Consider the following 27,657-nt stretch of genomic DNA (forward strand, 5'->3'; position numbering starts at 1 on the left):
TTTTGTGGAGAGAGGTGCTTGTCCCTTCGCTCTTTCCAAGCCCTCCTGGCTTCATCTATTTCAGAAGGTAAACCCCCAGATTATCAGCTGGGGCCGAGGGTTAAGGAGCCGCGGGACCGAGGCAGGGGAGAGGTGCCACACACAAAACCATTACCCGGGATAGCGGGAAGAAGCAAACCCGGGCAAAATCGGGTTCTGCTGGCAGGGCCCCCGGATCATCCCCAGGTTGCAGCCCCCCATCCCCCGCCATCTCCCCCGGACCTTCAAGCTGGAGGTCACCAGGGTCGCCGCCCTCGCTGCGCGAACCCGAGTCGACCGCCGAGCACAGTCGGTTCCCCCCCCCGCACTGCCGGTAACTAACAACACGCGCTTCCGGGTGAGCACCCGAGAACCGCACGGTCCCCCTTTTCCAGCTCCACCACTGGGACGCCCAGATGCCCCCTGCCCCAGCCTCATTTCCCCGAGACCCGGTCCAACGCCACGGCTTCTCAAGGCCCGCGGGTCTGGACCCCGGAGCCCCGCCCACTCGGGAGCCGTGCCCCGCCCACTTCCAGCAGGCCACGCCCCTCGTGGAGTGCCACTCGCCCCCCCCGCCTACACATATCTGCATGATCCCGCCCTCGGCCCCGCCCACGACCCGGGCTCCGCCCCCCTTCGGCCCAGCTGGGCGCCTGGAGGGCCTGGAGGTGGGAGGTGGGGGGCGGTGGGTGGACGGAATTTCCCAGCGCGGGGCTCTCTGGATTTCCTTGCAACCCAACGGCCCCTTTCTGTTTACGGAGCGAAAGAGGAAATGGAAAAGGCGGGGAGGCGGTGGCTGGCGTCTTCTGCGCCGCCCCTGGGCCGGATCAGACGCCGTGAGTCAGGGGCGGGCGAGCACGGTCCGCGCGCTCGGGCCGCCCAGGGCGCACTCGTCCTCCAGGGTCAGGACGGCGCGCCTCGCTCCCGGGCCTGTTGCCCTGGCTCCCGCTCCTGCCTCTGGACTCCAGGGCCCCAGTCTGCCCGGCTGCCGAAGGCCGGCCACCAGCTGCGCGCCCAGCTGTCCCGGGAACGCGGCTGGTGCGCTCGACCCACGGGGGCGCACGGAGGCCGCAGGTACCCCAGAGTTTGGGGGGGGTGTCTTTTTGGATCTCGTCTTTCCTGGATATTTCGGGAGTTCCCACGTAGAAATAAATAACAAAGTTCCCTCCGCCGCTGACGGGAGAACTCCGAGGGATGATAGGGACGTGACCACCACCGCCGGCGACCCTACGCTTCGGTCGGCGGAGGCGCCCGGCGCTTGCAGCGGGCAGGCACAGCTGGAAAGCACCTTGCGCAAGAGGTTATCGAGGTGCGACTCCGCCCCCTTCCTCCTCCTCCTTCCCGGATCCACTGGCTGGGCAGTGCGCGGGGACTTGGGGAGACGCCGCCTGGACGGCTGCACTTGTCCTGCTGAGACTGGGTGAGTGCCCCGTGGGGAGGCGCGGAGGGGGCGTCTGTCTGGAGGGGGGGTCTTTCTGGAGTTGGTGGGGGGGGATCTGCTGGAGGTCCCGTTTGCTTGCTATCCGCCTTGACCATGGATGCGTTTATCCTAGGCAAGAAGCCTGGACGGGCAGGGTTGCGGGGAGGTGCAAACACGGATTTGGGTACAGCAGGGGTGTGTGTGTGTGGGGGGGGGTTGTGGGGGGAATTGCTCTTGATGGAAACAGAGAGGAAAAAAAAACCAGCTAGGGTGCGAACGCACTTGCTTGACACCGCTGGGGATGGAGTTGTATTTGCCTAGCAGAGTGGCACCCAGTGCGAGGTGACGCTCTGATGGCACGGTCCCGCCTAGTGTGCGGTCAGTTCTGACAAACGAGCCCCAAGGACCGTGGCGTATAAGAAAACAAGACGGTACAGAGGCATTTAGAAATCTTGAAGCAGAGTGGCTTGGATTCTACACTTCCAGAAGGCATCTTTCTGAGTCTTCTTATTTACAAAATTCGGTTAAGGGACGCGCCCCAAGGGGCAATGTACTGTATGGCAAAAATCATAATGAACATAGACCGTTTAAATGAGAAGTAACACAGATATACTCCTGTAGTGTCGGGCAGAAGCTCAGGCTTTGTAATCTTGCCTGAAATCTTGGCCATTCTCATTTACTCTTACATTCATTTCCTTACTGTTATAAAAGTAGCCAAGATGATTATACTTTTAGTTAAGTTTCTTGATTTTTATCACCAACTTCTAATATAATTTGACATTTATTACAGGTTACTATTTTTGAAGTCCAGTTTCAGTACTGTAGACTGTATTTGAACAGCTTTGTGTTTCTAAAATTGACATGTTTCTGCGCTGTTTGGGAAGTAGAAATTATTATGAATCACATCCAGGGAAATCTTTTCCAGAAAGTCTTGGTTGCTGAGCTGGAATGTCTTCTAGGTGGGTAGTGATGTTGTCAGTTGGTAAACTATTAGTATTTGCTTAATTAAGGTGAGAAAGTACTGAGGATTTTTGCAGGGCTATTTAGCTGCCGGACCAATCAGCAAGGTTGCTGGATAGTGAAGATCAATGTGACTGAAGCCATGGGTTGCTAAGTAAAGTATCTCGGTGCCAAACATTCCTCCCCCTACGTGCCCTAATCTCCCTCTGGCTCCCCCTTCCTCTCTTCCGGTGGCTGGAAGGATGAGTGTATCTTACCTCCTACTGTTACTCACACATGCTTCAGATTTTCTCTAGGATTTAAATGTCAAAGCTGATCTTTCTGATAAAGTTCGATTGAGCTGAAGGAAGTTCAGTTGCCCAGACCTTTTTTTCCCTTCTCTTTTTGGAGTCAAGTCAGCACTGGAAAAAACTTCCTGTGAAATCATCATTTTGATATGTCAGTCCACAAGCCTTTGATTTTTTTTTTCAGACATTGGAGGCTGTAGACAGTTGTTGTTTGAACTTCTGCTTTTCTTAGCCTATTCTAGAAGTAGAAACTGCAACTAAATGGTTCTGTGAAACCAAAGTCAAATGTTGGTCCTTTAACACAGAAGTCTGCTTCCTAACTCCAGAGATGCCAAACACTTGAATCACAGTCTCCCACTTCTTCCCCAGAAGACTGGGGAAGAGGTAGCTACATTCCACTGAGAGAAAGGAGACTAAGGTAGTACCTACATAGCCAGGACTGAAACCCAGAACATAGCCACAGATGGCTGTTGATTTACTGTGTAGCAGGAGGGGGCAGGCAAGTTTATGCATGTGAACTTGAACTTATTTAATCCTTTCAGCCAGCTGAAAGGATGATGCTGTTATTAATTCTGTTTCACAGATACTGGAAATGGAAGTGCAAAGAGGTGAGGTGTTTGTCCCTCAGCCTGCAGGTGATGTGACCTCAGTCTGGAGTCTAGAGGAATATTAGGTTGTAGGACATAAGATAGACAGCTTGCCTAGATACAATTTATATATCTGAAAGTGACCCTTGGGTATCATAATGATAATCTGAATTACCTTTGGCTAAGCAGCGGGCAGCTCTTTACCAGGGTAGAGGGAGAACTTCCTGGAGCTTTGAACCGCAATTCTTAGATGATGGATGTGCATGGCCGGCATTGGCAGAGTATCACATGTCTAATTCTTTCAATTCTCTGTTTGCTTTGATGATGCTGGGGATGGAATCCAGGGGATCCTGCATGCTAGGAAATTGCTGCACCTCTACTGATCTACATGCTTAGCCCAGTTTGTGTTTTTAGGAACCTGAGATATCTTTCAGAGTAGGTCCGTGCTTTCTGAGGAAGCTAAGTAGTTGAATTTAGACATGCTTTCACTTAGATCTTGCCTTTTCCAGAATGGAGTTGAGTTGTGCTGATCTGAGGAATGATGTCACCTTTTACCTTGCTTTACCTTCATATCTACTGCTCTGTGGTTGTGGCACCAGATTGTGTAGAAGAGCAAAAATGCAATTTGGGTGAATGCAGTCACTTGATCTTAATCTGGGCCTTACTTACCATAGACATGGCTTTCCTATTCAGTGGTTCATTGATGTAGAGAGTAAATTGGCTTCTGGGACTTTGAAGTCCTGGTCCTAGGAGAGAACAACTGAAAACACAGTTTAAGAAAGAAATTAAGAAAGATTAACAAATCTCCTTTCCCATACTAATCTTTGGCCAAGCTAGGATGCCGGTCTGCTGCCTTCATTTTTTTTTTGTTTGTTTGTTTTTTGTTTTTTGGTTTTTTTGGAAGAGCGGCGTGGGGGAGGGGACTGTTTAATTCATTTACATGAGGGTAGTTTGAAACAACCTCACATTCTTAGGTTTCCTGAGGTTAAAATATATTTTAGGCTGGATGCTGGTGGTTCATGCTTGTAATCTTAGATTTCAGGAGGCTGAGATCTAGGGATCATGATTTGAAGCCATCTAGGGCAGGAAAGTCCATGAGTCTCTAATCTCCAGTAAAACTCAGAAAAAAGCCAGAAATGGCTCAAGTGGTAGAGAGCTAGCCTTGAGTACACAGAGGCTCGAGGATAGCACCCAGCTCTTGAGTTCAAGCCCCAGGACTGCTAAAAAGAAACAAATAAAGCAAATATAGATAGATATATACATATATAAATGCACATACATATAGTCATACATATGTATATATACGTATACATATGTATGTATATATACACTACACACACACACACACACACACACACACACACACACAGGCTGGTACACTCTTCTGCCTCTTCTTTTTCTTGTTTGAATTTTATTTGCTTATTTCCTGGATTTACACAGGTGATTCTCTCTCCTTAAAGTCACCTTAGGCATAAAAGCCATAGTGATCCTTTCCAGGGTGTGACTTTGGGGAGCCCCTAGAATATGCTAGATTGGGAGCTGGGAAGAGCAGGGAACCTCCGTTTCAGTGACTCCTAGGCCACTCTGCTTTTCATGGTGTTAATGTTTAGTGAAAGTCTGTTTGCAGTAGCTCTTGCTGAGCTGATGCCACAGTGAGCAAGCTCTTGGGATCTCAGATTTCCCCCAGCCAAGGGAGCCAAGTTAAGGTCCCTTTCAAATGGATACTGCTGCCCACTTAAATTCACAACTCCTGCTGACAAAGAGATACCATTTTTTTGTGTGTGGAGGTCATAGGGCTTGAACTTGGCCTGGGTGCTGTCCCTGAGCTCTTGAGCTCAAGGCTACCACTCTACCCTTGAGCCAAGCCCCACTTCCAGTTTCATAGAGGCTAATTGGAGATAAAAGCCTCAGGTCCTTTTGTGCCTGGGTTGGCTTTGAACCTTGATCCTCAGATCTCAGCCTCCTGAGTAGCTAGGATTATAGGCCTGAGCCCCTACGCCTGGCTGTGATACAATTTTATAAACAAAAAATAAAGAGGCCCGTTCCCTTTCCTGGCCCAATGGTGTCTGATGCAAAATACAGATTTAGTAAACGAACTGTATATATTCTTTTGTAGACTCTTCAGGAAACGCCACAGTGATGGAGTACATGAGCACTGGAAGTGACAATAAAGAAGAAATTGATTTATTAATCAAACATTTAAATGTGTCGGATGTAATAGACATCATGGAAAATCTCTACACAAGTGAAGAGCCAGCGGTTTATGAGCCTAGTCTGATGACCATGTGCCCCGACAGGAATGAAAATGAGGAGCATTCAGAATCTCTGCTGCTCAGTGGCCAAGAAGGGTCTTGGCTGTCGTCTGTCAGATATGGAACTGTGGAAGATTTATTAGCTTTTGCAAACCATATATCTAATACCTCAAAGTGTTTCTGTAGACACCGACCACAAGAATCGGGGATTTTATTAAACATGGTATGTACTTTTTTTTTCTGATCAGTGCCTGTTAGAGCATTTGAACATGCTTTAGGTTGGCATATAGACCTGCTTCTAAAATGTGTAATTTTTGCTAAGAATCACTTCTTCACAGTATCAAAAGTCTTCATGAAAAATTCCATTCAAAGACTCTCAATCATAATTTAGCTTTAGTTCGCAAATAAATAATTAAGAACAAAGCGTGAGATAAGCACCCTACCAGCCCTTGAGAATGAATTTTAACAAATATATGTTATTATGTAATAATCATAATCATATATAAGACTATATTAGTAATAAGATTATATTTTATATCATTGATATAAAATTATATATTATTAAATATATATATATATATATATATATATATATTTGTACCAGTAGTGGGACTTATGCTCAGGGCCTGAATGCTATTCCTTAGCACTTCACTCAAGGATGGCTGGCATTCTACCACTTGAGCCACAGCTCCATTTCTGGCCTCTGGATGGTTAATTGGAGATAAGTGTCTCATTGGCTTTCCTGCCTGAGCTAACTTCAGACCTCTATCCTCATATTTCAGCCTTCAGAGTAGCTAGAATTACAGGCTTGAGCCACTGGCACCTAGCATGCTTTTATAGAAAAGAAAAGCTTAATATAAATCCTTCAAATGAGAGTGAAATAAAATGTGATACCTTAAAAGCCTGAGTTATTTGTTCCTTCTCTCCTTGGACATCTTGAAACAGAATAACAATGTTAACTGAATTTAGTCCTTGAAGAAGTGTTGTTTGTAGGTGGTTAAACAGCTAATCCACAGGTTCACTCTTTAATTGGCTTTGAGTAACAAATGATGTAATTACTTAGTCATTCCAAGTATGCAGATTAATCCAAAACATTGAGTGGTTACAGTAGTCAATGGGGTGGTGTGTTTAGGTGTGCCAGGCCCTCTGTCAGAGGTGAATGCAGGTGTTAGCTAAAGGTGATCTAATTTCATAAAAAGAACAGTTTGCAGAGGAGTAGGTGGTGATCTGTAAAGTGTGCTTGTTGATGAAAGTGACTCTTGGCTTTGGTGTGTCCAAGTGGCAGAATGGTCCTTGCTGGGAATTAAGTCCTTGCTAAATGAACTGAGTACCTTAATTATTTTGTTATTTTTGCATTCCATATTCATTTAATGAAAAACAACACAGTAATTTAGGCCAGCTATTTCTTGAGTTGTTTTGTTAAAAGTCAGTTATGTTTGGCTCACTGAGGAAGAAGATGGTACTTTGTATTAATATTGTATGGCTTCCCTTAGACCAGTTCTACCAAGTGGGTAACTGACTACTTTGCCTTGAGAATACTACTGCCTTTTGCAAATGGGAAGTACTTGTTTGTGCTCAGACCCATACCTACCTGTCTTTTTCTTTTTTTAAAGCTAAAGAAGGGCTGGAGGTAAGAATCAGTAGAGGGCATGTTTAGTCTGGTCAAAGCCCTGAGTTTTAATCTCAACAAAGGCAAATATTGCTGGAGGACTGTGGTTCAAAGTAATGTACCCATGCACAGTGACAGAATTTTCATGTATTTCCTTTTAATATTTGTTGAATGTAAGGATTTAGAATTAAATTGTTTTTGCTTGGAGGTATACATTTAGGAAGTCAACCATTTCCTTAGCTGTCAGTCTGATGAAAATTGCACTGTGTTCACCAGGAAACTTAGGAAAACTATGAAGAAATAGAAATAGGCTCCTGCAGTTTCTTAAATATGTCATTTTAGAAGGGACCAGAAAGGCTAATGCAGAAAAGGTGAAAAACTAAGACATAAAAAGAAGCAAAAGCTTTATCAGCAAAGGGTAAAGGTGAAATGTTATTTTTCTACCAAACATCCCAGGTTGTGTATGAGAAATAAAATTTAATAATAGTACACACTACCAAGGCAGGAATCTTGAAAACTTTAAGTAATATTTATTGATACATTTATATATAATAGAATGTCATATTATTATGTAATATATTAAAATATAATAATATGTAATATATAACATTTTAGGGGATCAGGTGTTGGTGTGATGGAACATGTCTATAATCCCAGCTACTGGGGAGGTAGAGATAGGAAGATTGTGGTTTGAGGCCAGCCAGAGTAAAGCCAGTGAGAAACTCTTATTTTAAAAACAAATCAGTGATCCAAAGGGTTGGGTGTGATATTCAATGGTAGAGTGCTTGCCTAGCATGCACTATGCCCCGAGTTTAGTCCCCAGGACTGCAAAATAGAAGCAGGAGAAGGAAAGAGTAGATCATTTAAAGATAAGAAAATAGAAAACAAGAAGACTGAACAAGAGAATAAATTAAGAGGAAGATTTTATAATGTGGAGATAATGGTTAACTTCCCTGTCACAGATGTCAAATTTTAACTACATCCTTGTGACAGGTAATAATCTGTCATAGCTCTGTGCTTCATGAGTATGCATCTATGCTTGTTATCTCTGACCCTAGCCAAACAGGGCTTGCTTTTCAATTTCTGTCCTCCTCTGTGGACCCATTCTTTGGTCAAGATCATGTCATCTACCTCCTTCCACTTTCCTGTCTAACCTTTTCTGTAAAGTATACCTACATAGAGATGGAAAATGTTCATTCAAATATTCATCGTTCAGCTGCTATACTGCTTCCGCTCCAGTTCCAGGTGCCAGCAAAAGGAGTTTGGAATGGCCTATGCTGCAAGGAGCTCACTGTAGAGCGCATGTGACCAGGCAATTATCACACAGTGTGCTCAGTCCTAGTACAAATACACCTCGATGGTTCTGGGAAAGCTCGGGCAAGATGCCTCTCCAGGCCGTGGTTGTGGGGTGGGGTACGAGAGAATGTTCGCATGGGCACAGGCTTCCAGGAAGAATTGTTACCTAAGCCAAGGTCTGAAGTATTCAGTTAGTTGAAGTGGAGAGTGTCTCAGATGGAGGGAAAAGCATATGAAAAGGCATGGGGGCACAGAGATCTGGAGTTTCTAAGCAGGCAACAACCACAGTGCTGCAGAGTTAATTAGTCAGGGTGGAGAACCATGAATTACAAAAATATCCCAAAGCATAGGCATATTGAATGGGCGCTCTGTGTATGTGTGTACATATGCATATTAGCTATTTTCCTAAATATAGTTGTTAAGGATTCCACTGACACCCAGAAAGATCCAAGGAAAGAACATTGGGAGATTAACCAAGGAATTGCTCTGTGTTACAGCACAAAGCTATTTTCAAATGATTGTTTGATAACCTGTCTTGGGGACACTCAACTCCCGTGGGTGTATCTAGAGCCAGAGGCCCAAAAGAACTGATAGACGCTGCTGTGAGGTGCTGAGTGGTGTTCCCTTGGGCTTAGTCATGGAGTTGGGGCTTCTCACCATTGGAGACCCCTGAAAATACTTGGGTTCAGCTCTCTCTCTCTTCTCTGATGTTTGGATAACCGACCGATCATCTCTGATAATGGCTAGTCCTATTTGTTGAATTCTGCTAAGAAACTTCCTCTTTATGTAGGATTGAAATCCATCTCTGACTTCCTCTTTGCCCTTCCATTTAGTCCTACTATTGGGCTGAAAACAAAAGGTCTATAATGGTGAGTAATAGGGAAGGCTGTGGGCTGGTAATTAAAGTGCCTGGGTATGCCAGCTTACCTCTGAACTGTGGATTGGCTATGTGATATATAGGGCTAGTTATTTCATCCCTTGATGCCTTAGTTTACCCACCAGTAAATATAGCATTTACAGGGCTGTTGTTTAATACAGAGAGCAGGTCCTGAATGTAGGCGTAATATACAGTGGTGTTAATATACAGTTTTTTCCCCCCTACAACAGTCCTTCCAATATTGTAAAACCTGCAAGGCTATATAAATAGCCTTGAATATAGGTCAGGATCACATCTATTTCAAAGCAGTAATATCCTGTGTCCTGGTCCAGGATAATTTAGTTTAGCAGACAAATACCTGGATGAGGAAGAGAGCTTACAAGCCTGCACTTAAGATGATTTTGGTTAAGATGAAACATTAGTAGAGATCAATAGTGCTGTCCAATTATGTGGTGATGCCTGGAGAAAGGACAGTTAAAACAAATCAGATCTACCTGGGAAATGTCTGAGGATAAAGGAAGAACCAGGAGTTCTGCAGAGTTGCAGAACCACAGCACCAGGTAAGCTCAGAGCCTGGTGGAAAACACTAGATGCACACAGCAAGGTCCATGGCAGGTAAATTTGGGGCAAAGAGATCGGCAAAGGCTCAGGTGTACTCACTGGCATGTAAATGCAAGGTTTTAGTAACTAGGTTTGCATCATAGCTTAACCTATGATTGCAAGGCTTTGAAGCACCCTAGACATTTATGTGAAGACTGAAAACTAGTCTGTCGTGTTAGACAGACCTGAGTGCAAATCCCATTGGGTTACTTAACCTCCTGAAGTTGGTGTCCTCATCCGTGAAACAGAGATTAAAATAGTCCTTATCTCGGAGGACAGTGGCAGACTTTGATGAGATAAAGTCTGGGTGCCACATTTGGTCCCTTAAGTGGCTCTTGATATAGGACTATTAATATCTTCTATCCTGTTGGGCAGAATTAGAGAGCAGATTTAATTTAGACAAAAGTAAAACTTTGATGAAGGCGATTTAGAACCTGGAATGGTTGTCTGGGGGCTGCAGCGAAATTGGATCTGTTTATAACAGTAAGAAAGGTGCCATCAATTAGTGCTGAGTGCATGGTTCTGTCTAAATGAGGAAGGAAGTACACAGGATGCTGCAGAAGGAAGTCTCTAGTACTGGAGGTGATAGACACCTGTGGAAAGATGATGTTTCACCCAAGGCAAGACCATGGCCTGTCCTTGTCTGTATCCCCTCTAGGGCCCTGTAAAGGGTGCCACACAGCAGAAGCACTCAGTAAATATTTAAACTTTAGCGACTTCGCGTTTCTAAATATTAATGATTATACTCTGCCTCGTTCACTGACTAATAGCACATGTCTGTGGGATGTGTGGCTAACATTAGCAATAGAGCAGGCCTCGTGACTCACCCTTCCAGTTACTATGACAGTAATGGCCAAAGAGAAATCCTAGGAATCTGTTGCTGAATCAGGTGTTTATTCTTCTCCTCTGGGTGGGTTTGGGGTTTTCCATAGTCCCCTTGGGTTGCTTCTGTGCTTGAAATAGCTTATTGACTTCGGAGAATTCATAATCTGAAGCCATCATACTGCTCATTATATTTTAGAAGGAAACTGATACTTTGGGAGACAAGTTATTCTTTGAAAAACAACAACAAACCTTTTATAGACAATTTTTAAAGGACTGTGTTCCAGGTAATATTTCCCATGGACCATCAGACTCATTTGTTTTCATTTTAAGTATGATTATTTTTCCTTTTTATAATTTAAAAGTGGAGTTCTACTGGTGTGTGTGGTGTGTGTGTGTGTGTGTGTGTGTGTGTGTGATTCATGTGTACATGCATACCCTGATACTAGGACTTAAGCCAGAGAGCTGTCCCTTAGTTTTATTGCCTGAGGCTGGCATTCCACCATTTGAGCCACAGCTCTACTTCTGGCTTTTTGGTGGTTCACTGGAGATAAGAGTCTCACAGAGCTTCCTACTCAGGCTGGCTTTGAATCTTGATCCTCATAGCTCAGCTGCCTGAGGAGCTACGAGGGCAGGTGTGAACCACCTGTGCCTAGCTTGAGTTCTATTTTCTCTTCTGTGAAATACATAAATCTTTAATCTTATGCACTTTTGCCAGGTGCATGCATTTTTATAGCATACATTGCTATCGGGATGCATTTCATCATTTTTTAGTTGACGAGTTTAATTTTTATTTGCCTAATTTTTTTCTGAGGTGACTTTTGCTTTTGGCTGTTGTTTGTTGTGGTTGTTGTTGTCTTTTGTTTTTGTTTTCCTCTCTAGTGCTGAGAATCAAACCCACCTCTCCAGCACTCAGCTACATCTAAGCCCCGAGTTCATCATTTCTGAAAGCTTTGATTCTGATTATCTGCTTCCCCACAAACCCCTCAGGGATCATGGACCATGATTCTTTCTTGTTCATGGCTGCATCCTCAGCACCAAACCCAGTGCCAGTGCAGGCATTAGGCACATAGTAAATGTCACATGAGTAAATCAAGATAAGTAATTCTGCTCTTACTTTGTTTATGTAGCATCGCCAACTCATGGCGGTAGCATCCTCTCTGTTTTTCACCGCCCTCTGTGGTCCTCAGTGAATTTCCATGCTCTCTGACCTGTTTATGCTTCATATGTGAGTAAGGGCCATGCAGACAAACAGGTTAGCGCATCTTAATAGAAACAAGTCAACCTGCCTGTGCAGTTGCAACCTTTGTTTTTAGTCTTTGAGTCATGCTAGTTATTTTCCTTAGGTACATACTTGAGTCCTATTTGGCAATTAATTACTCATGAGTGTTGGGAAATAAGACCAGGTCAGACCAGAGATCTGTGTCTGTTACATGCTTTCTCTGTCTTCATCAAGTTCTAAATATAGTCTGTATAGTGTCAGAATTACACACAGGGCTATTAATTTTAAATGCTGTGTGTACAGAGGCTTCTGAAATAACCTGCTTCCATTGAGTGGGCCTTAGAAAAGGAAAACTTTGTGGACAGTTTCATCTTCCTGTCTTTGTATTTTCTCATAGGTGATCACTCCCCAGAATGGACGCTACCAAATAGATTCTGATGTTCTCCTTATTCCGTGGAAACTGACTTATAGGAACATTGGTTCCGATTTCATTCCTCGGGGAGCCTTCGGGAAAGTGTACTTAGCTCAAGACATGAAGACTAAGAAAAGGATGGCGTGTAAACTGGTATGTGTATTTACACTGCTTATGTGACTTTGTAGCTTTCATTTGCATTGCACAATGGTGTATATACTGAAGTTTACCTTGGTTTCCTACATCAAGGCATTTGCTGGCTATCTGTGGGCTTTGGGCTACTACATATCTGTTTTAAAGCCAAGTTATTTTATTTATTTAGATCCTGGGGCTTGAATTCAGAACCTGGGCTCTGGCCCTTAGTCTTTTCACTCATTGTTAGTGATCTGCCAGTTGAGCCACAGCTTCATTGTGGCTTTTTGGTGGTCGGGTGGACATAAGAGTCTCACAGCCTTTCTGGTCCCAGCTGGCTTCAAACGAGGATCCTGATATCTCAGCCTCTTGACTAACTAGGATTACAGATGTGAGCTACTGGCATCTGGTTCTAAGTTATTCTTAATCTACTTAAAGGAATGTTATTGGTGGGTATAACAGCCTGGATAAGATCATTACTTGGAGAGGAGTTCTATAATGGAAGAGTAAAGCTGTATGCTTCTTTCCCCCCCCTGTCTGGTAGGTAGGGGGTCAGGCTGAGAAACAGAGATTTAGAAAACCTTGGTTGAATTTCTGTATCTTAAATGAAAATAGTACTACTCACTTTTTAAAAAATGTTCCTGTTTTGACTTTTATACCTAAAGCTGAAGATGATCTGAGGTAAACATTCTAACATTTCAAGTAGTTCAAAGTCACCTTGGAGGGTGTCTACTTGTGTATTTTTTTTCCCTGCTACTTTTTCTGAGGTGAAGAATCTTGCTTGTGTGTTCTAGATCCCTGTAGATCAGTTTAAGCCGTCTGATGTGGAAATCCAGGCTTGCTTCCGACACGAGAACATTGCTGAGTTGTATGGCGCTGTCCTGTGGGGTGACACTGTTCACCTGTTTATGGAAGCTGGTGAGGGAGGGTCTGTCCTAGAGAAGCTGGAGAGCTGTGGACCCATGAGAGAATTTGAAATTATTTGGGTGGCGAAGCATGTTCTCAAGGGACTTGATTTTCTGCACTCCAAGAAAGTGATTCATCATGATATTAAACGTACGTATCTAGGGGTTGTATAACACTTGGATATAAAGAGCCTTAGTAGGTCTGGAGCCCATGTGGTCTCAACTCTTAGTGGAAAGGAAGACTAGCTTCTTTGGAACTTCAATTTACCTTCCTCCTTTGTGCTCCTGAGACAAGTCTAAGGGTCTAGAGTTTTCCAGACGGTTATCCAGCTGTAGTGCAGATTCCAGCGACACATCTATTAGATACATTACCTGTGCTCTTAGGATCAAAGACTTCCAGAATAGTAATTTAGGGTTAGGGCTGTGACTCAGTGGATATGCAGTTATTTAACATGTAAAAGGCCTAGGTTCCATCCCCAGCATCTTAAAACACACACACACACACACACACACACACACACACACACACACACACACACTTTAAAAGGAACTTATACGCACAGTCATTTTGTTTTGTTTTAGGTGCCAGTACAAGGGCTTGAATTCTGGGACTCTTACTCTTGCTTGGCTTTTTTGCTCCAGGATGACACTTTACCATTTGAATCACAGCTCTACTTCTAGCTTTGTAATAGCTAGTGGGAGATAAGAGTCTCAGAGATTTTCCTTCCCAGGCTGGCTTCAAATTGTGCTCCTCAAATCTCAGCCTCCTGAGGATCTAGGATTATAGGGTATGCCACAAGCATGTAGCTACAGCTATACTTCTGCGGAATAAGCAGATTTTTAAGTTTGAATGCTACTTTGACAGTGATCCAGTCTATAAGCCTTTTCTGTCTCTTAGAATGAAGAAGTGATTCAGTATCTAGCACTAAATTGAACTAGCCCAACTTTTAGTGGGAAAGAAATAGGTGTTTTAGAGGGGTACTTGGTACTTTATGTGTGTATGCTTAATGTATCATCATCTGCATTGAAACCCCAGCTCTTATTATTGTTACCATTTATATTCACATTGGCAGATTCCTGCCAGATTTAAAGAGGAAGATGTGTCTCTTTTGGAAATAGCATACCCATTGCACTGGGGAGAGCAATTTCCTTCAGTTCTGATTTGGGACTCTTTATTGTTGTAGTTGATGGCTTCATTTTATGTACGGTTATATAAATAATCATAGGTTATCAATTTCTCCTTGCAGCTAGCAACATTGTTTTCATGTCTACAAAAGCTGTTTTGGTGGATTTTGGTCTAAGTGTTCAGATGACTGGAGATATCTATTTTCCCAAGGACCTTCGAGGAACAGAGGTAATTAATGCTCATGTAAAAGTCTCTTTTTGAGAGTGAAAAAAGCATGTTCTAGCATTTCTGTGGGCAAGAACAAAGCCTTCTTTGAGTCAAAGTATGCATTGAGTCATTGATGTCATTAGAAGACGTTTAAAAAGCACTTTCTGGGTGTGCTAGTGTTTCTCATGCATGGTGATATTTATAATGTTTCCCATTACACTATCAACATTTAGAAACAATGTAATACTGGTATAGATGCCCTGATCTCAAAAACCAGGTAAGGAATGGTCTGTGCAAATATTCCAAAATACGAAGAGCTCCTAAAGCTGATATACTTCCTTCTTGTCGGCATTTTCAAATAAAGGACCCTCAGCTTGCATTTTCACTATTTAGCTTTCAAAACAACCACAGAATTATAATTTAACTGTATGCTAGTAAGTTTTACACTTCTTTGAGTCATATTATTTAATCCTTCTAACAGCTGTGTTATTGGTTAATGTCATTATAGCAGATAACACTCATCATTATTATTCTTTTATTTTTTACATTAATCAATTAAGCTTGAAGAAATGAAAGCAAAATGTCTGAAGTTACCCAGTTACTGGTACATCTCAGACTTAAACCCTTTTTTAAAAAAAATCTAAGGTCTGAATGCTATGCAACTTTTTAACATGAGTAATACATTATTAAAATATTACTGTGGCTAATACTAGAAATTTTAGTTCAGTTAAAGCCTTCATAAATGTAGTCTCCCAGTCAACCATATTTCTCGAGGGCTAACTATTAAGAACTGTCTTCATCCTGGGATACTATAATAAAACTACATTATAACTATTTTTAAAAACTATAAAACAGTCCTGAGCACAAATATAGTTTATCTGAAGGAGTTAATGTAAGGTTTAACTCATGTGTGAATGAACAGAAGAGGAAAAAAAAAACATTTCTGAATCTAAATGAGATTCTGGGAAATGCTCTCATAGGCTCATTAGTAATATATTTAGTAAATATATTAGTAATATATTTAGTCTTGGTATCTTCCTTGAGATAGGCTAGTGTAAGTGCCAGGGGACCTTTTTGAGGCTGATAGGATTCTGCTGGTCCCCACTGTTTGATGGGAAGATCTATTTAACTTAACTAATAGTTTAGAGAGCTGTTCTAACACATCAATTTGGTGTTTATTTTGTGCTTAAGTTCATTTTTTTTTAAAATCTGGGATGAGAGTATCACATAGTGTTTGAATACAATGCGTACATGTTGTACAATCAGGCTAACCCTGTCTTCCCCAACACATGTCACTTCTTTATGGTGACAATATCAAATTCTTTCTTCTAGCTTTTTAAATAGGCACAAAGCACATGGCTCTCGGTGGGTCACTCTCCTGTGCAGTGCAGTACATAGCAGAACTTTTTACTCCTTACAGAACTGCAGCCTGGCATCCATTGATCAGCCTGTTCCTATCTACCCTTCCCAAGCTGGCTTCTAAATTGACCTGAATTTGTTAAGAGATCAACAAGGAAGTTGAGCTCTCAGTAGGCTGTGATGTGGCTGAGGAGGAAAACCAGACTCAGGCTGCTGTCTACTTTCCCTGGAGGCACCCAAGAGGATTAGAGAGAGGCCTCCGGCTGTGTGACAGCCTCAGAAGTCACCTCCTTAGTCTTGGAGTCCAACCAGTGACGACCTTTAGTAGCTGGCATTTGTGTAACACTGCACTAACCTACGGTCAAAAAAATTAAGATCTTCCTTTCCAGCTAGATTCTGGAAGCCTTTTCTTAACTTGAATGAAAGACCTCCGAGTAGCTGAAGGGACCCTGTGGGCTGATTTTTTTTTATATTTAATGACATCCTTCCTGAAACCTACCAGGAGAAGATTGTTTATAGTCATCTTTGAGATATTCAGAAGAGAAAACAGCTGATATTTCCTTTTTCTTTGTCTTTTCTTTGTCTTTTTCTTTTTTTTTGTAACTGGGGCTTGAACTCAGGATCTGGGCTCTGTTCCTGAGCTTCTTTTGCCCAAGACTAGTCACTCTACCACTTGAGCCACAGTGCCACTTCTGGCCTTTTCTGTGTACATGGTACTGAGGAATCGAACCCAGGGCTTCATGCATGCTAGGCAAACATTCTTTGTCCCCAGAGCTTAAGTCTCCTTTGCAAAATCCAGTCAGAGTTTATGCTTATGACATGTTTTCTTTGAAAAATGCCTTGGCATATTTTGGCATCAATCAGGAATTTAGATATGTGGTGTTCCAACCCTTTTCCTGGAGCCGTGTAAGAAATAAACTAAATATGGTATTAGAAATGGAAAGCACCTTTTGATTCCTGGCAGTTTGGTCAAACTGAACATTTTGTAATTGCCAGAGAAACACATGCTCCTTTCTGGGATTCTCTAGCAAGATCCTTAGATGTGGAATAATGGCATATTTCACAACTGAATAGTATTCAGATCAGGTATTGTAGCTGAAGTACGTATACAAAGTACTCCTTGCGTGAAGGGCAGAACTGGCTTTGGTGTTTACAAACTCTGTCCATCAACTTGCGTTTGCTATTTGAAGTTGGATGGGAAGCATGGTAATGGTTATAAAGTCTCAATCAAAGTTCTCAACAAGCGTGCTTTTACTCATCATACCGAAAGAGCTAATAAGATATAATTAGCCAGTCAACCACACAGATTTGCTTACCATTAGAGCTTGATGCATGGCCATTGTTGTAGCCCAAGTCTCTTTCTGATCTCTGAAGTATAGCTTACAAATCCAAAACACTGCTCACTGAGAATTAATCTATCTCAATCTCTCTGTATTCATATTCAAAGCAATATATTGTATCCATGAGTGTCCAGGGATTAACATTACAGATTTTTATTTACTTACCTTGTGACATGGTTCAAAGAAAGAATTAATAGTGCATATAAATAACAAATTAGAATTACTTCCTTAATGTGGTCCTTTACAAAAATTCTTAGTTTCAAGTCAGATTTTACCATCTGTAAATTAACAACATAACATCACATACACATGTATGCACAGAAACAGTCTCCTTTCCTAAGCAACATGTTGTGAGATGAAGTCTCTTTGCCCCAGTGCCCATTCTGAGGGGATGAAAATTCTACCAGATTCTACCAGTGCTTGCCTATGCCTCCTGGTAGCATCAGCTTGAAGGGTGCTTGCTAATCAAGCTCCACATTCCCTGGGCTGGCTGTTCTGGTCATTTTGAGGAAGCAGGAGCTCTGGGATAACTGCCCGAGGGACAGCGCCAAGATCATCAGGCTGGATCCTAGTGGCAGCTTAGGTATGAGTTGCATAGACCCTTCAAAGCCACCTGTGCACAGCTGCAGCCCATTAGACTTACTCCTTTTTGCTTAATCCATGTGATGTAGGGATAGGTAGGAAGAACGAGGCATTCTGTAGAGAGGATAGCACACATTCACATATACTGTCTTTCTCTCCCTCTCTCTCTGTCCTGTCCTTGCTCTCTGTTATATGATTGTGGTAAGAGCAATTAATATGTGATCCACCTTTTTGGCAAAATTTTATGTATTTAACACATTGTTGTTGACTATGTGGTACAAAGCCCTACATTTATTTATTGTTTTAACTGTGTGATTATTAAGAAAGACCATCAGATACCATGTCTTGGCTGCAGGCAAAGTTTGTGAACGCAGTTCAGTTCAGCTGTGGCTGAGAGCCAAAGGAAGCTTGTCCGGAAGTGAGTTTAGAAGAAATTGAGCAGGCTTAGGGTGGGGAAACTGGGCAATTTCCCCAGATTTTTTTTTGTCAGCTACGTCTCTACTAATTTACTCAGAAATGTATTCCAGGAACTCTAATCCCTTTCCTCATAGTCACATGACCATGTGTAACCTTTTTTTTTTTTAAGCTAAATTAAACTTGAGTAGCCTTTATCTGAAAAGCTTGGTATTTCAGATTTTATAATACTTGCACATATATCATAATCAGGACCTTGGAACAGGAACTCAAGCCTAAAGCAGAAAATTAACATGTGCTCTATGTACCATAGACGTAGCCTTGAAGGTCATTTTAGATGGTATTTGAAGTGCACTGGCATTTTTCTGTGACCTGTCACATGATTATGTCTACACATGGAAGTTTCCCCTGTGGCATGTTGCTTAGAAAGCTTTAGATCTGGGAGCATTTGGGATTTGGTATCTTTAGATTTAGAAACGTTCAACTTGTAGAGTTCACTAGTATATTAACTGTTCTGTATTGGTACCAATCATAACGTAATAGGTTGTTGATTACTTTGTTCTTTCTTTTTTTCCCTTTTTGATGCTGATCTAGCAGCTTGAACTCAGGGACTGGGCACCTGTTTCTGAGCTTTTTTTTTTTTCTGAAGCATTCTATCACCTGGGCCATAGTTCTACTTTTGGCTTTTTTGGTGGTTAACTGGTGATAAGATTCTCATGGATCTTCCTGCCTGGGCTAGCTTTGAATCGCACTTCTTAGATCTCAGCTTCCTGAGGATTATGGGTATTGACCCTATCTTTTTAGTTTAGAAATGAATACTTCTTAGAAAAACTATTCATAAAATAGTCGACACTTATTCAGCAGTGACACTTATAACAAGATAGAACGTACCACTGTTAAGCTGGCAGAAGTTTACTACTCAATCCCTATATTCCATGATAGGTGGAGATGGAGGGAATTCACAGAAACAGCTCAGGACTACTTTTGCAACATTAGACTTTAATTCTTCAAGCTCTTCCCTTCTAAACCCTGCAGGATATGGCCACCTTTAGGCACCTTTAGATAAATAGATTTGACAATGAGATAACAGTGCAGTTAAGAAGTATATTTGGGTCCGGAGTTTGGCTTAGTGGTAGAGCGCTTGCCTAGCATGCACAAAGACCTGGGTTGGATTCCTTGGTACCACATACATAAAACAAGCTGGAAGGAGTGCTGTGGCTAAAGTGGTAGAAAGTCCAAGGACAGTGTTCAGGCCCTGAGTTCAAGCCGCAGGACTGGCAAAACAAAAATAAATATATTCACAGTATCCTTTAAATAGCAAATGAAGTAATGTTTTAGTTGAAAGGTGAACTGCATCTGATCAGTATTTGCAGCATCCCAGGTGAGTTCCTGGCTCTAGGCCCTTTACTGGATCAGTGGTATGTTCAGTCTGTAGAAGGAACGTTCCTTGTCAGACTTCAGACTCCTGCTCCAGCAAGTGTCTCCTGGCTCCTTAGTCTAAAGGGTGTTCTCCATAGTATCAGGGTCCCCAGCAATGACAATGACATTCTCTCCCAGAGGGATGAGGCATGCGATGGATGTGGTGGAGATGAGTGAGCCATTAGCTGGCACTGTCGTGGACCCAGGTGAAGGGTATTTCCCACATGTCTTTCAGATTTACATGAGCCCAGAGGTGATCCTGTGCAGAGGCCATTCCACAAAAGCTGACATCTACAGCCTGGGGGCCACGCTTATCCACATGCAGACGGGCACCCCGCCCTGGGTGAAGCGCTACCCCCGCTCTGCCTATCCCTCCTACCTGTACATAGTAAGTGAGGGGCATCGAGGGGCAGCGTGGGTGGGGGGAGTTCCACGTGCAGGTGGAAGCGGCTGCTTCACCTCCTTCCACTCCCACTCCTGAGTGGAATATCGACCTGCGAGAGGTGACTACAGATTGTTTCCTTGGGGAGGATGCTCCTCGCTTTTAATTCCTGCTGATTCTGGGGCTTGAACCCTGGGTGCTGTCCTTGAGGCTTGTTTGTTCAAGGCTCTACCACTTTAGCTATAGCTCTACTTGTGGCTTTTTGTGGTTAATTGGAAATGAGAGTCTCATGGACTTTCCTGTCCAGGATGGCTTTGAACTTACGATCTTCAGATCTCAGCCTCATGGGTAGCCAGTATGACACCTGTAATACAGCATGCACCTCTTGTTAACATTAAACCAAAAATGATCTAACTTGGTTTTTAAGGATCTGAGCTATATTTACTGAAGATCATGGGGTTAAAAGGAAATTACATTCAAGGTGTGAATAGTTTGCTTTCCCGGTTAAGGGCCCATTTCTTTACCATTGATGCTAAGAGAGATGATTTGTTGGTAGATCCACAAACAAGCACCTCCATTAGAAGACATTGCTAATGACTGCAGTCGGGGCATGAGAGAACTGATCGAAACGGCCTTAGAGAGGAACCCCAATCACCGCCCGAGAGCCGCAGATCTACTGAGACACGAAGCCCTGAACCCCCCCAGAGAAGATCAGCCGCGCTGTCAGAGTCTGGACTCTGCCCTCTTGGAGCGGAAAAGACTACTGAGTAGGAAGGAGCTGGAGCTGCCAGAAAACATTGCTGGTAGGACACCCTGATGCATGCAGTTCCCTTCCTATCTCTATCCCTGTCCTCCTCAATCCTCTAATGTAGTCCAGAGGGGAAAATGAAAGAGTACCAGACACTGTAGCATGTGCCCGTGTCCTAGCTACTCAGCAGGCTGAAGCAGAGGGAATGCTTGAGTCCAGGTGACTGCTTGAGTACCATGCATTGGTTGGGAAACTCATCAAAGAAAACCCTTAAGAATATTGTTTTAAATTGGTTCATTTGCCACCAAATTATCACATTTTATTTTATTTTATTTTTTTACTAGTGCTGGGCTTGAGCTCAGAGCCTGAGCATGGTCCTTGGATTTATTCAAGGCTAGAGCTCTACCACTTGAGCCTCAGCACCATTTCCAGCTTTTTCCTATACATGTGGTACTGAGGAATTGAACCCTGGTCTTTGTGCATGCTAGGCAAGCACTCCACCACTAGGCCAAACTCCCGGCCCACTTTTTTTTTTTTAAAGCAAATGTAAGTAACATGGTCATTGGAAATTGTTCCTTTTGTTACAAAAATGCAGTAGAAAATATCATTTGGCTTTGAAAGCCTGCTAAGCATGACAGCTCTGCTGTCAGTGAAACGTGAGGTTCTGCTGTGTTCAGGTATGGCAAGCCCCTCCAGTCTGTGACTGTCAACCCCTCCAGGCGCTGGAGAGCCAGAGTGCTGAGACAAGTCAACTTGCATCATTGTCATTTCTTTATCTCCTGGCCAGCAGTGAGTGCTTTCCATGTATGGAAGTCATGTCGTCTCTGGAGAAGGGTTCCATTCTTGTTACTTTGCAGCCATTTTTTTTTTGGTTGTTGTTTTGTTAAGCCATGCAGCTCTAAACCCACATGCCAGCCCTGGAATGCTTGTTTGCATTTCTCTGTATTGATTTCACAGGAAACCACCTGGGCTATTGGAAAATATGCCAGGATTTCTAACCTATTTTTTGTCTTCCTGTATTTCTGTTTGAGATTTTTTTCTTTTCTTTTCTTTTTTTTTGTCAATTCTAGGGCTTGAACTCAAGGTCTGAGCACTGTGCTTGGGCTTTCTCAAGGCTAGCGCTCTACCACTTGAGCCATAGAACCACTTCTGGCTTTTCCAGTGTATGTGGTACCAAGGAATCGAACCCAGGTCTCTTGCACATGCTAGGCAAGCACTCTACCACTAGGCCAGACTCCTGGCCCTGCACTTCTGTTTGAACTGTCTGGTCTATTTGTATTCCATAGTGTGTCCCAAAGTCACGCAAATCACCCCAGCACCAGGACCATGTTGAGAGAGGCCCTGGAGAATGACTTCTTTGCTGAAGGAGAACATACTGCATGACATTTCCTTAGCATTTATTTTATTAATTTTCCCTTCCTAGATTCCTCAAGCACTGGAAGCACTGAGGAGTCTGAGATGTTCAAGCGACAGCGTTCTCTCTACATAGACCTTGGGGCCCTGGCTGGCTACTTCAATCTTGTTCGGGGCCCACCAACACTGGAATATGGCTGACAGATGGCACTGTTTGCTCCAAACAGAAGCAGCGTTTGTCTGTGGATGCTGGAACTGCAGACTCCTCACTGACTCTGGGACAGTGAATTACACTCTTTATCAGGGGTCATATGCATGGGACTCCAACTGACCCTGTGTGTCTGATTTATGAAGCTACACTGGTTTCCTCTGCCAAGTCTCAAGGTTCTCATCTCTCAGGTGGTGGGACTCAAGAAAAAAAAAATGGAGAGTTCATAGAAGGATCATTTCCGGTGACTGTGCATTTTGGTTGACATTTTCAGAACATCAGTCATAAGAGTGTTAGCTGAAGGTTTACTATACTTAATCCTTATGTAAGTACAGAGTAGTCATTTGATTCAAAATAATGGTTCTGTGTATATTGATGTACATATTATGTGTAACTCCGAGCCTCGTTAGTAGTTTTAGTGTAAAATAAAAATCATTGCATCTTGAGTAAATAGAACAAGTTGAGTGTTTAGCAATAAGCTTAACTAGTGTCTTAAACATGGCTGATCAAATAGGAGCCATCAGACAGCAGGCCACTAGTAACAGTTTCTGTTATGTTCCTATGGAAACACTTTTTACTGTACATGCTATGCTTAAAACATTTAAAACATGATGTTTTGAATGTGGATAAAACTGTGTAAACCACATAATCTCTGTACATCCCAAAGGATGCAAAATGTGACCTTTAAGAAAATGTAAATTATTATAACTTCTTGGTAATTCTACTTTTGTAATTCATATGGCTATTTTCTTAAAAGCATTTGCATATTTATTAAAATAGCATACTGTGTATGTTTTATATCAAATGCCTTCATGAATCTTTCTTATATATTTTTAACGTTGTAAAAGATGTATTTCTAAAGTATGTTTTTTACATTACGCAAAGTGAAACCCAACGCTTTCATCTAATGTGATTGGTCAAATCTACTGAATAAATTCAGTACTTTTTCTTAATTATCATAGAGTTTGAGTCTCAGCTGAGATTGGATTGGGTCAAGTGATTGGAGGGAAAAATATAATACAATAATTAGGAGCTTTGCAAATCTAGTGTTCCTCTTTTTCTCTATAAAGCCATTGTGTTTGACTGGCAAGTATTGTAACCTCTGGTGCACTGAAGTAGAAAAGAGAATTGTGAGTCACTGCTTTAGAGTAGTTGGGGTTTTGTTTTATATGTTGTAGTGCATCTGTACTGCTGGCGAATGTCTAATTGCATGCTTTTTACTTATTTGTGTTTGGCAAGATAATAGCTAACTTGCCGTTAGAGCAAGGCAGATTAAAATCCATACACTAAAGTCTAAGGAAAGCTTAAAAAAATCAAGTCTGGTCCTTTATTCACTGAGTGAATAGTATTCAGCATTTTGACATAGTAAGCTAGAATACATCCTTTCCACCCTGTGTTCTAGTCCGCTTTCTGTCATTATGACAAAATGCCCAAGGCAAGTCAACTTTTAAGGTGGAGTTGCTTTGGGCTCATGATTTTTGGAGGTTTCATTCCATGATCATGTAACTGGCGACTCAGTCTCTATAGGTCTGTGATGAGGCTTGCCTGTTATCTAGGACTGTGTCACAAGAGAGCTGCTCATCTCCTAGTGCGCAGAAAGCAGACAGCAATGGGTGGCGGGGGCGAGCAGAGCAGCAGGGGAGTGGGGCAAAAGGGTCTGGGTCCAATAGTCCTTTTAAAGATACACTACCCAAATATCCTTACTCCCTCTGATCAGGACCCTCTTTCTAAGTGTTGTGCCATCTCCCAATAGTACACCAGATGGAAGAACCTCATTGGGGGAACATTTCAGATCCAAACTATGGCGTATGCATACAACCTGCACGTGATTCACATTGTTTTTCTTAAACAGAGAAGGTAAATTTATGCTTAAAGTCACAAAGCAGGTAATAAGGTGGAGAACCTAGGCCTTGATGACCCAAGAATTCAGGTTCTGCATATTTTCCTGAGAGATAGCCACTGCTGAGGACCCTGTAGGATTTACTTCCTAGGACTGAGGTGATATATTATTCAGCTTTTGCCTCTGTACTCACTTATACACAGCCCTAGGGCTTATCTTATTACCCTCAGGTGAAGCTTGAAAAAATATGGGTAAAGGTTTAAAGCCTTTAATAATTTTTATGGCAAACTTAGGCACCTAATAACTTAAATTCTTGTCAGCAAGGTCCATTTGGAGTAGAGCAAATTATTCTTTTCAAAGGTACTGTTGTACAGAGATCTGGGGGTGTTTGCTAAGAGTGGGTCTGCGGTCATGGTGACTGAGGAAGTGGTCATAAGACAAGAGTTATGAGGGGAAGTTCACAACTGAGACCCATGCAAGCAAACAATTCACCTAGGAGGCCCTGAGATGGGTCTGAGATGGGTCACCAGAAAGACTTAGGAAGGCCCCAATGAGTTCTGAGGAAATCCATTCTCATGTCTTCCTGAGAAGACAGGTAATGGAACTGAGTTAAATGTACCCAGGACAGTCCAGTCATCCCCCTGAAAGCAATTTCTGTTCACTTTGGTGTTTCACTTTCAGGTGCAAGCTTCTGGTTGTGCAGTGGCATAGGAGTGCATGGTGGAAGGTAGATGAAGTCTTTCAAACTCAAGTCATGCAGATTGTCACATCTCACCCTCTTGATAGATGTAGTTGAAGGTGCTTGCTAGCAGTCACGTAGTCAGTCTAGAGCTTTATCTTTGATCTTTTCCTCTGTGTTGGCCTCTAGGTCTGTGAAATTACCAGAAGCAGAAGATGAAGGTAGTTAGGAATTTGCTAGACCTAATGGGAAGTCACCCAGCTTTGGCAAGGGGGTTCCCATCTGTAGATCAGCTAATGGCCTTAGGTCACTTGAGCTTGAGTTAAGGTTCTACTGAATCCCATTCTCCCCACCTCCCCCATATCACTGGACTTAAGAAGAGCTAATGAGAATTGAGTTTTAGTTAACAAATCCCCTTTTGAATGGAGAAAACCATTCTTTTGAAACATGTAGGAACTTTTGTGGAAAGATCAGGGAATGTTTGCTGAGTGGGTCCCATGCCACAGTGGGGCCTAAAAGAGATTCTAGGAGATTTGGGTTTCTTCCCCGGTACTTTCTCACTGTCTGCTGGTCAGAGAAATTTGATATTTCATTGATAGCTAGTGCATATCTGTAGATAACTCAATATGAAAGCCAGTGTTAATTGGCAGCCTCAAGAGATTTTTTTTCACAGGTCTCTGTATGATTTTGAGTGAATGTTGCTTGATGCCAGGTCAATGTGCCCAGCAAGAGACTGGACAGTAGATGCTATGGGATCACTCTAGGAAAGAACAACAACAACAATAACAACAAACAACTATGCTAGGCCCTACAGGGACATAGGAGAAAGTTCTGGGCTCTCTCCCTCAATCCCAGCAGAAAAGAAGCATATTATGGAATTTTTAGAAGGTTCTTGGTTATAATTTATATCTCCGCTTAGTTCCCAAAAGACTTTTGTGTTCAAGCATTATGTTCAATTGCTCTACCACTTAAGCCATAGCACCATTTCCAGCTTTTTCTATGTATGTGGTACCAAGGAATCGAATCTGGATCTTTATGCATGCTAGGCTCTACCCCTGGGCCAAACTCCCAGCCCTCAATTTACTTTTAATGTAATTTATTTGCTTTTGTAGTCCTGAGAATGGAGCTCAGCACTTTGAGTTTGCTAGGCAATGACTACCACCACCAAACCACCCCTCTAAACCGAGAGACTGGAACTTATTAAATGTCAGTTTTATCTCAAATACCATTCCAGTCACATGAATGGGCATTAACATCCTGTTCATAAAGCTCGCTTTGCACTAGAGAGAAGAACAACTCATAATCTACCTTGAATGTTCGTGCTGATCTGTGCCCATCAGCATGTAAGGAAGAGAGAAAATCAGGCTCTTATTTTCATGTTCTAAGGCTCCCATCCCTGCAGCAGCAGCTGCCCTTTCCTTGGCAAATCCATTTGACCTCAGTATGAGAATCCATTTTGTTGATAATCACTCTTAATTATCTTCAAGGACTGAGTTCTTCACTCATTCAGAAACAACTATTTCACCACAGATTATGGGAACCAGAGGTGCTAAAGCTGGGTGGGCTTCCTGGAAAGCAGTAACTAATAATCAATTAAATTAACTCATTAATGAAAAGATCTCATCTAAACTAATGAGATCGTGCCAATTCTGGTAGCTAAAGGGGGAAGCCAACTAGAGATACAATTCAATGCCTAGCCAGCTCAGATCATTCTCTCTTTATGGCTCAACTAGGAGGTGTTGACCTACTATTTAACAAATGTTGTCCTGAGTTAACCTATGATGTAAATTATGTCATTTTTAGATTAATACTAAGATTTAGACGAGGCGTGCAATTGTTCTGACTGTTGACTATTGTTGGGATTTTCTTTAATTTACTTGTGCCAGATATTCTGGGAAGCTTATTATACTCCAGCTTCTCCTTAATTATAGCGTAATGTTTCAGACAGTGTTTTATTGGGATGTGTCTCCACTTATAAACTCAAATCTACTTGACTCTTTAACCTAGTGAATATTTTTCCAAGTCATCAAGGGAGCTAATAAGAAAGAAGAATGTTTCCCACAAAAGAAGGGGTAATGGAAGGCACTGAAGACTTAGAGGTAGGACAGGAGGGGATTTCATTGTGCTTTTCATAACAGCACTAATGATCATGGCAGAGGAGAGAGGCTTTGGGAAAGCACCAGTGTCCTGCCAATGTTTAGGCTTGTGTGAAAAGGAAATGGCATAATCTACACACACACACACGCGCGCGCACACACACACATCTTCCTGGATGTTTTTTGCTGGACAAAGAACATAGAAAGCCTCTAGAACCTCTTACAACCACTGTGTGCACTTATCTGTGAGTCTTTGCCAGGATAATAAGCAAGGAAGTAGCAATTGCTTCCACGTTAATTAACGTATGTAGAAAAGCCAGGAAGAGAGAGAATAAAAAAAAAAAACAGATTTTCTGGTTGTAAACCAAAGTTCCTTCTTTGGTCTGGGCAGTAAGTAAGAGAACAGATTTAGCATGTTGCTAAACCCTTTGCATCAGCTTCTCCCTTACTCTTATCACAATCTCTCTCCAGTTCCCCAGCACTGCTCTGCAGAAGCAATTGCCAC

General features: G+C 42.5%; 1 protein-coding gene across 1 annotated transcript; it reads left to right on the forward strand.

The window, feature by feature from the left end:
* The first annotated feature begins 1,227 nt into the window (after nt 1-1,227).
* Nucleotides 1,228-23,458, forward strand: Map3k8 (mitogen-activated protein kinase kinase kinase 8). Its single transcript, XM_090319098.1, has 8 exons — nt 1,228-1,438; nt 5,389-5,747; nt 12,348-12,515; nt 13,289-13,550; nt 14,647-14,753; nt 20,082-20,234; nt 20,785-21,031; nt 22,400-23,458. Exons 2-8 carry the CDS (start codon nt 5,412-5,414, stop codon nt 22,528-22,530), a joined length of 1,404 nt encoding a protein of 467 aa, XP_090175224.1. The 5' UTR covers nt 1,228-1,438; nt 5,389-5,411; the 3' UTR covers nt 22,531-23,458.
* The last annotated feature ends 4,199 nt before the right edge of the window (nt 23,459-27,657 follow it).

This window comes from Megascapheus bottae, chromosome 26, assembly GCF_031878675.1.
Source record: "Megascapheus bottae isolate mThoBot1 chromosome 26, mThoBot2.hap1, whole genome shotgun sequence".
Taxonomy (NCBI): domain Eukaryota; kingdom Metazoa; phylum Chordata; class Mammalia; order Rodentia; family Geomyidae; genus Megascapheus; species Megascapheus bottae.

What these genes read in the sequence shown, in the direction of transcription:
- Map3k8 (XM_090319098.1), top strand. Translation starts at nt 5,412, where the DNA reads ATGGAGTACATGAGCACTGGAAGTGACAATAAAGAAGAAATTGATTTA. An exon ending in GATTCATCATGATATTAAAC is followed by an intron (nt 13,551 to 14,646) that starts GTACGTATCTAG and finishes TTCTCCTTGCAG; the next exon opens with CTAGCAACATTGTTTTCATG. An exon ending in GCTGCCAGAAAACATTGCTG is followed by an intron (nt 21,032 to 22,399) that starts GTAGGACACCCT and finishes TTCCCTTCCTAG; the next exon opens with ATTCCTCAAGCACTGGAAGC.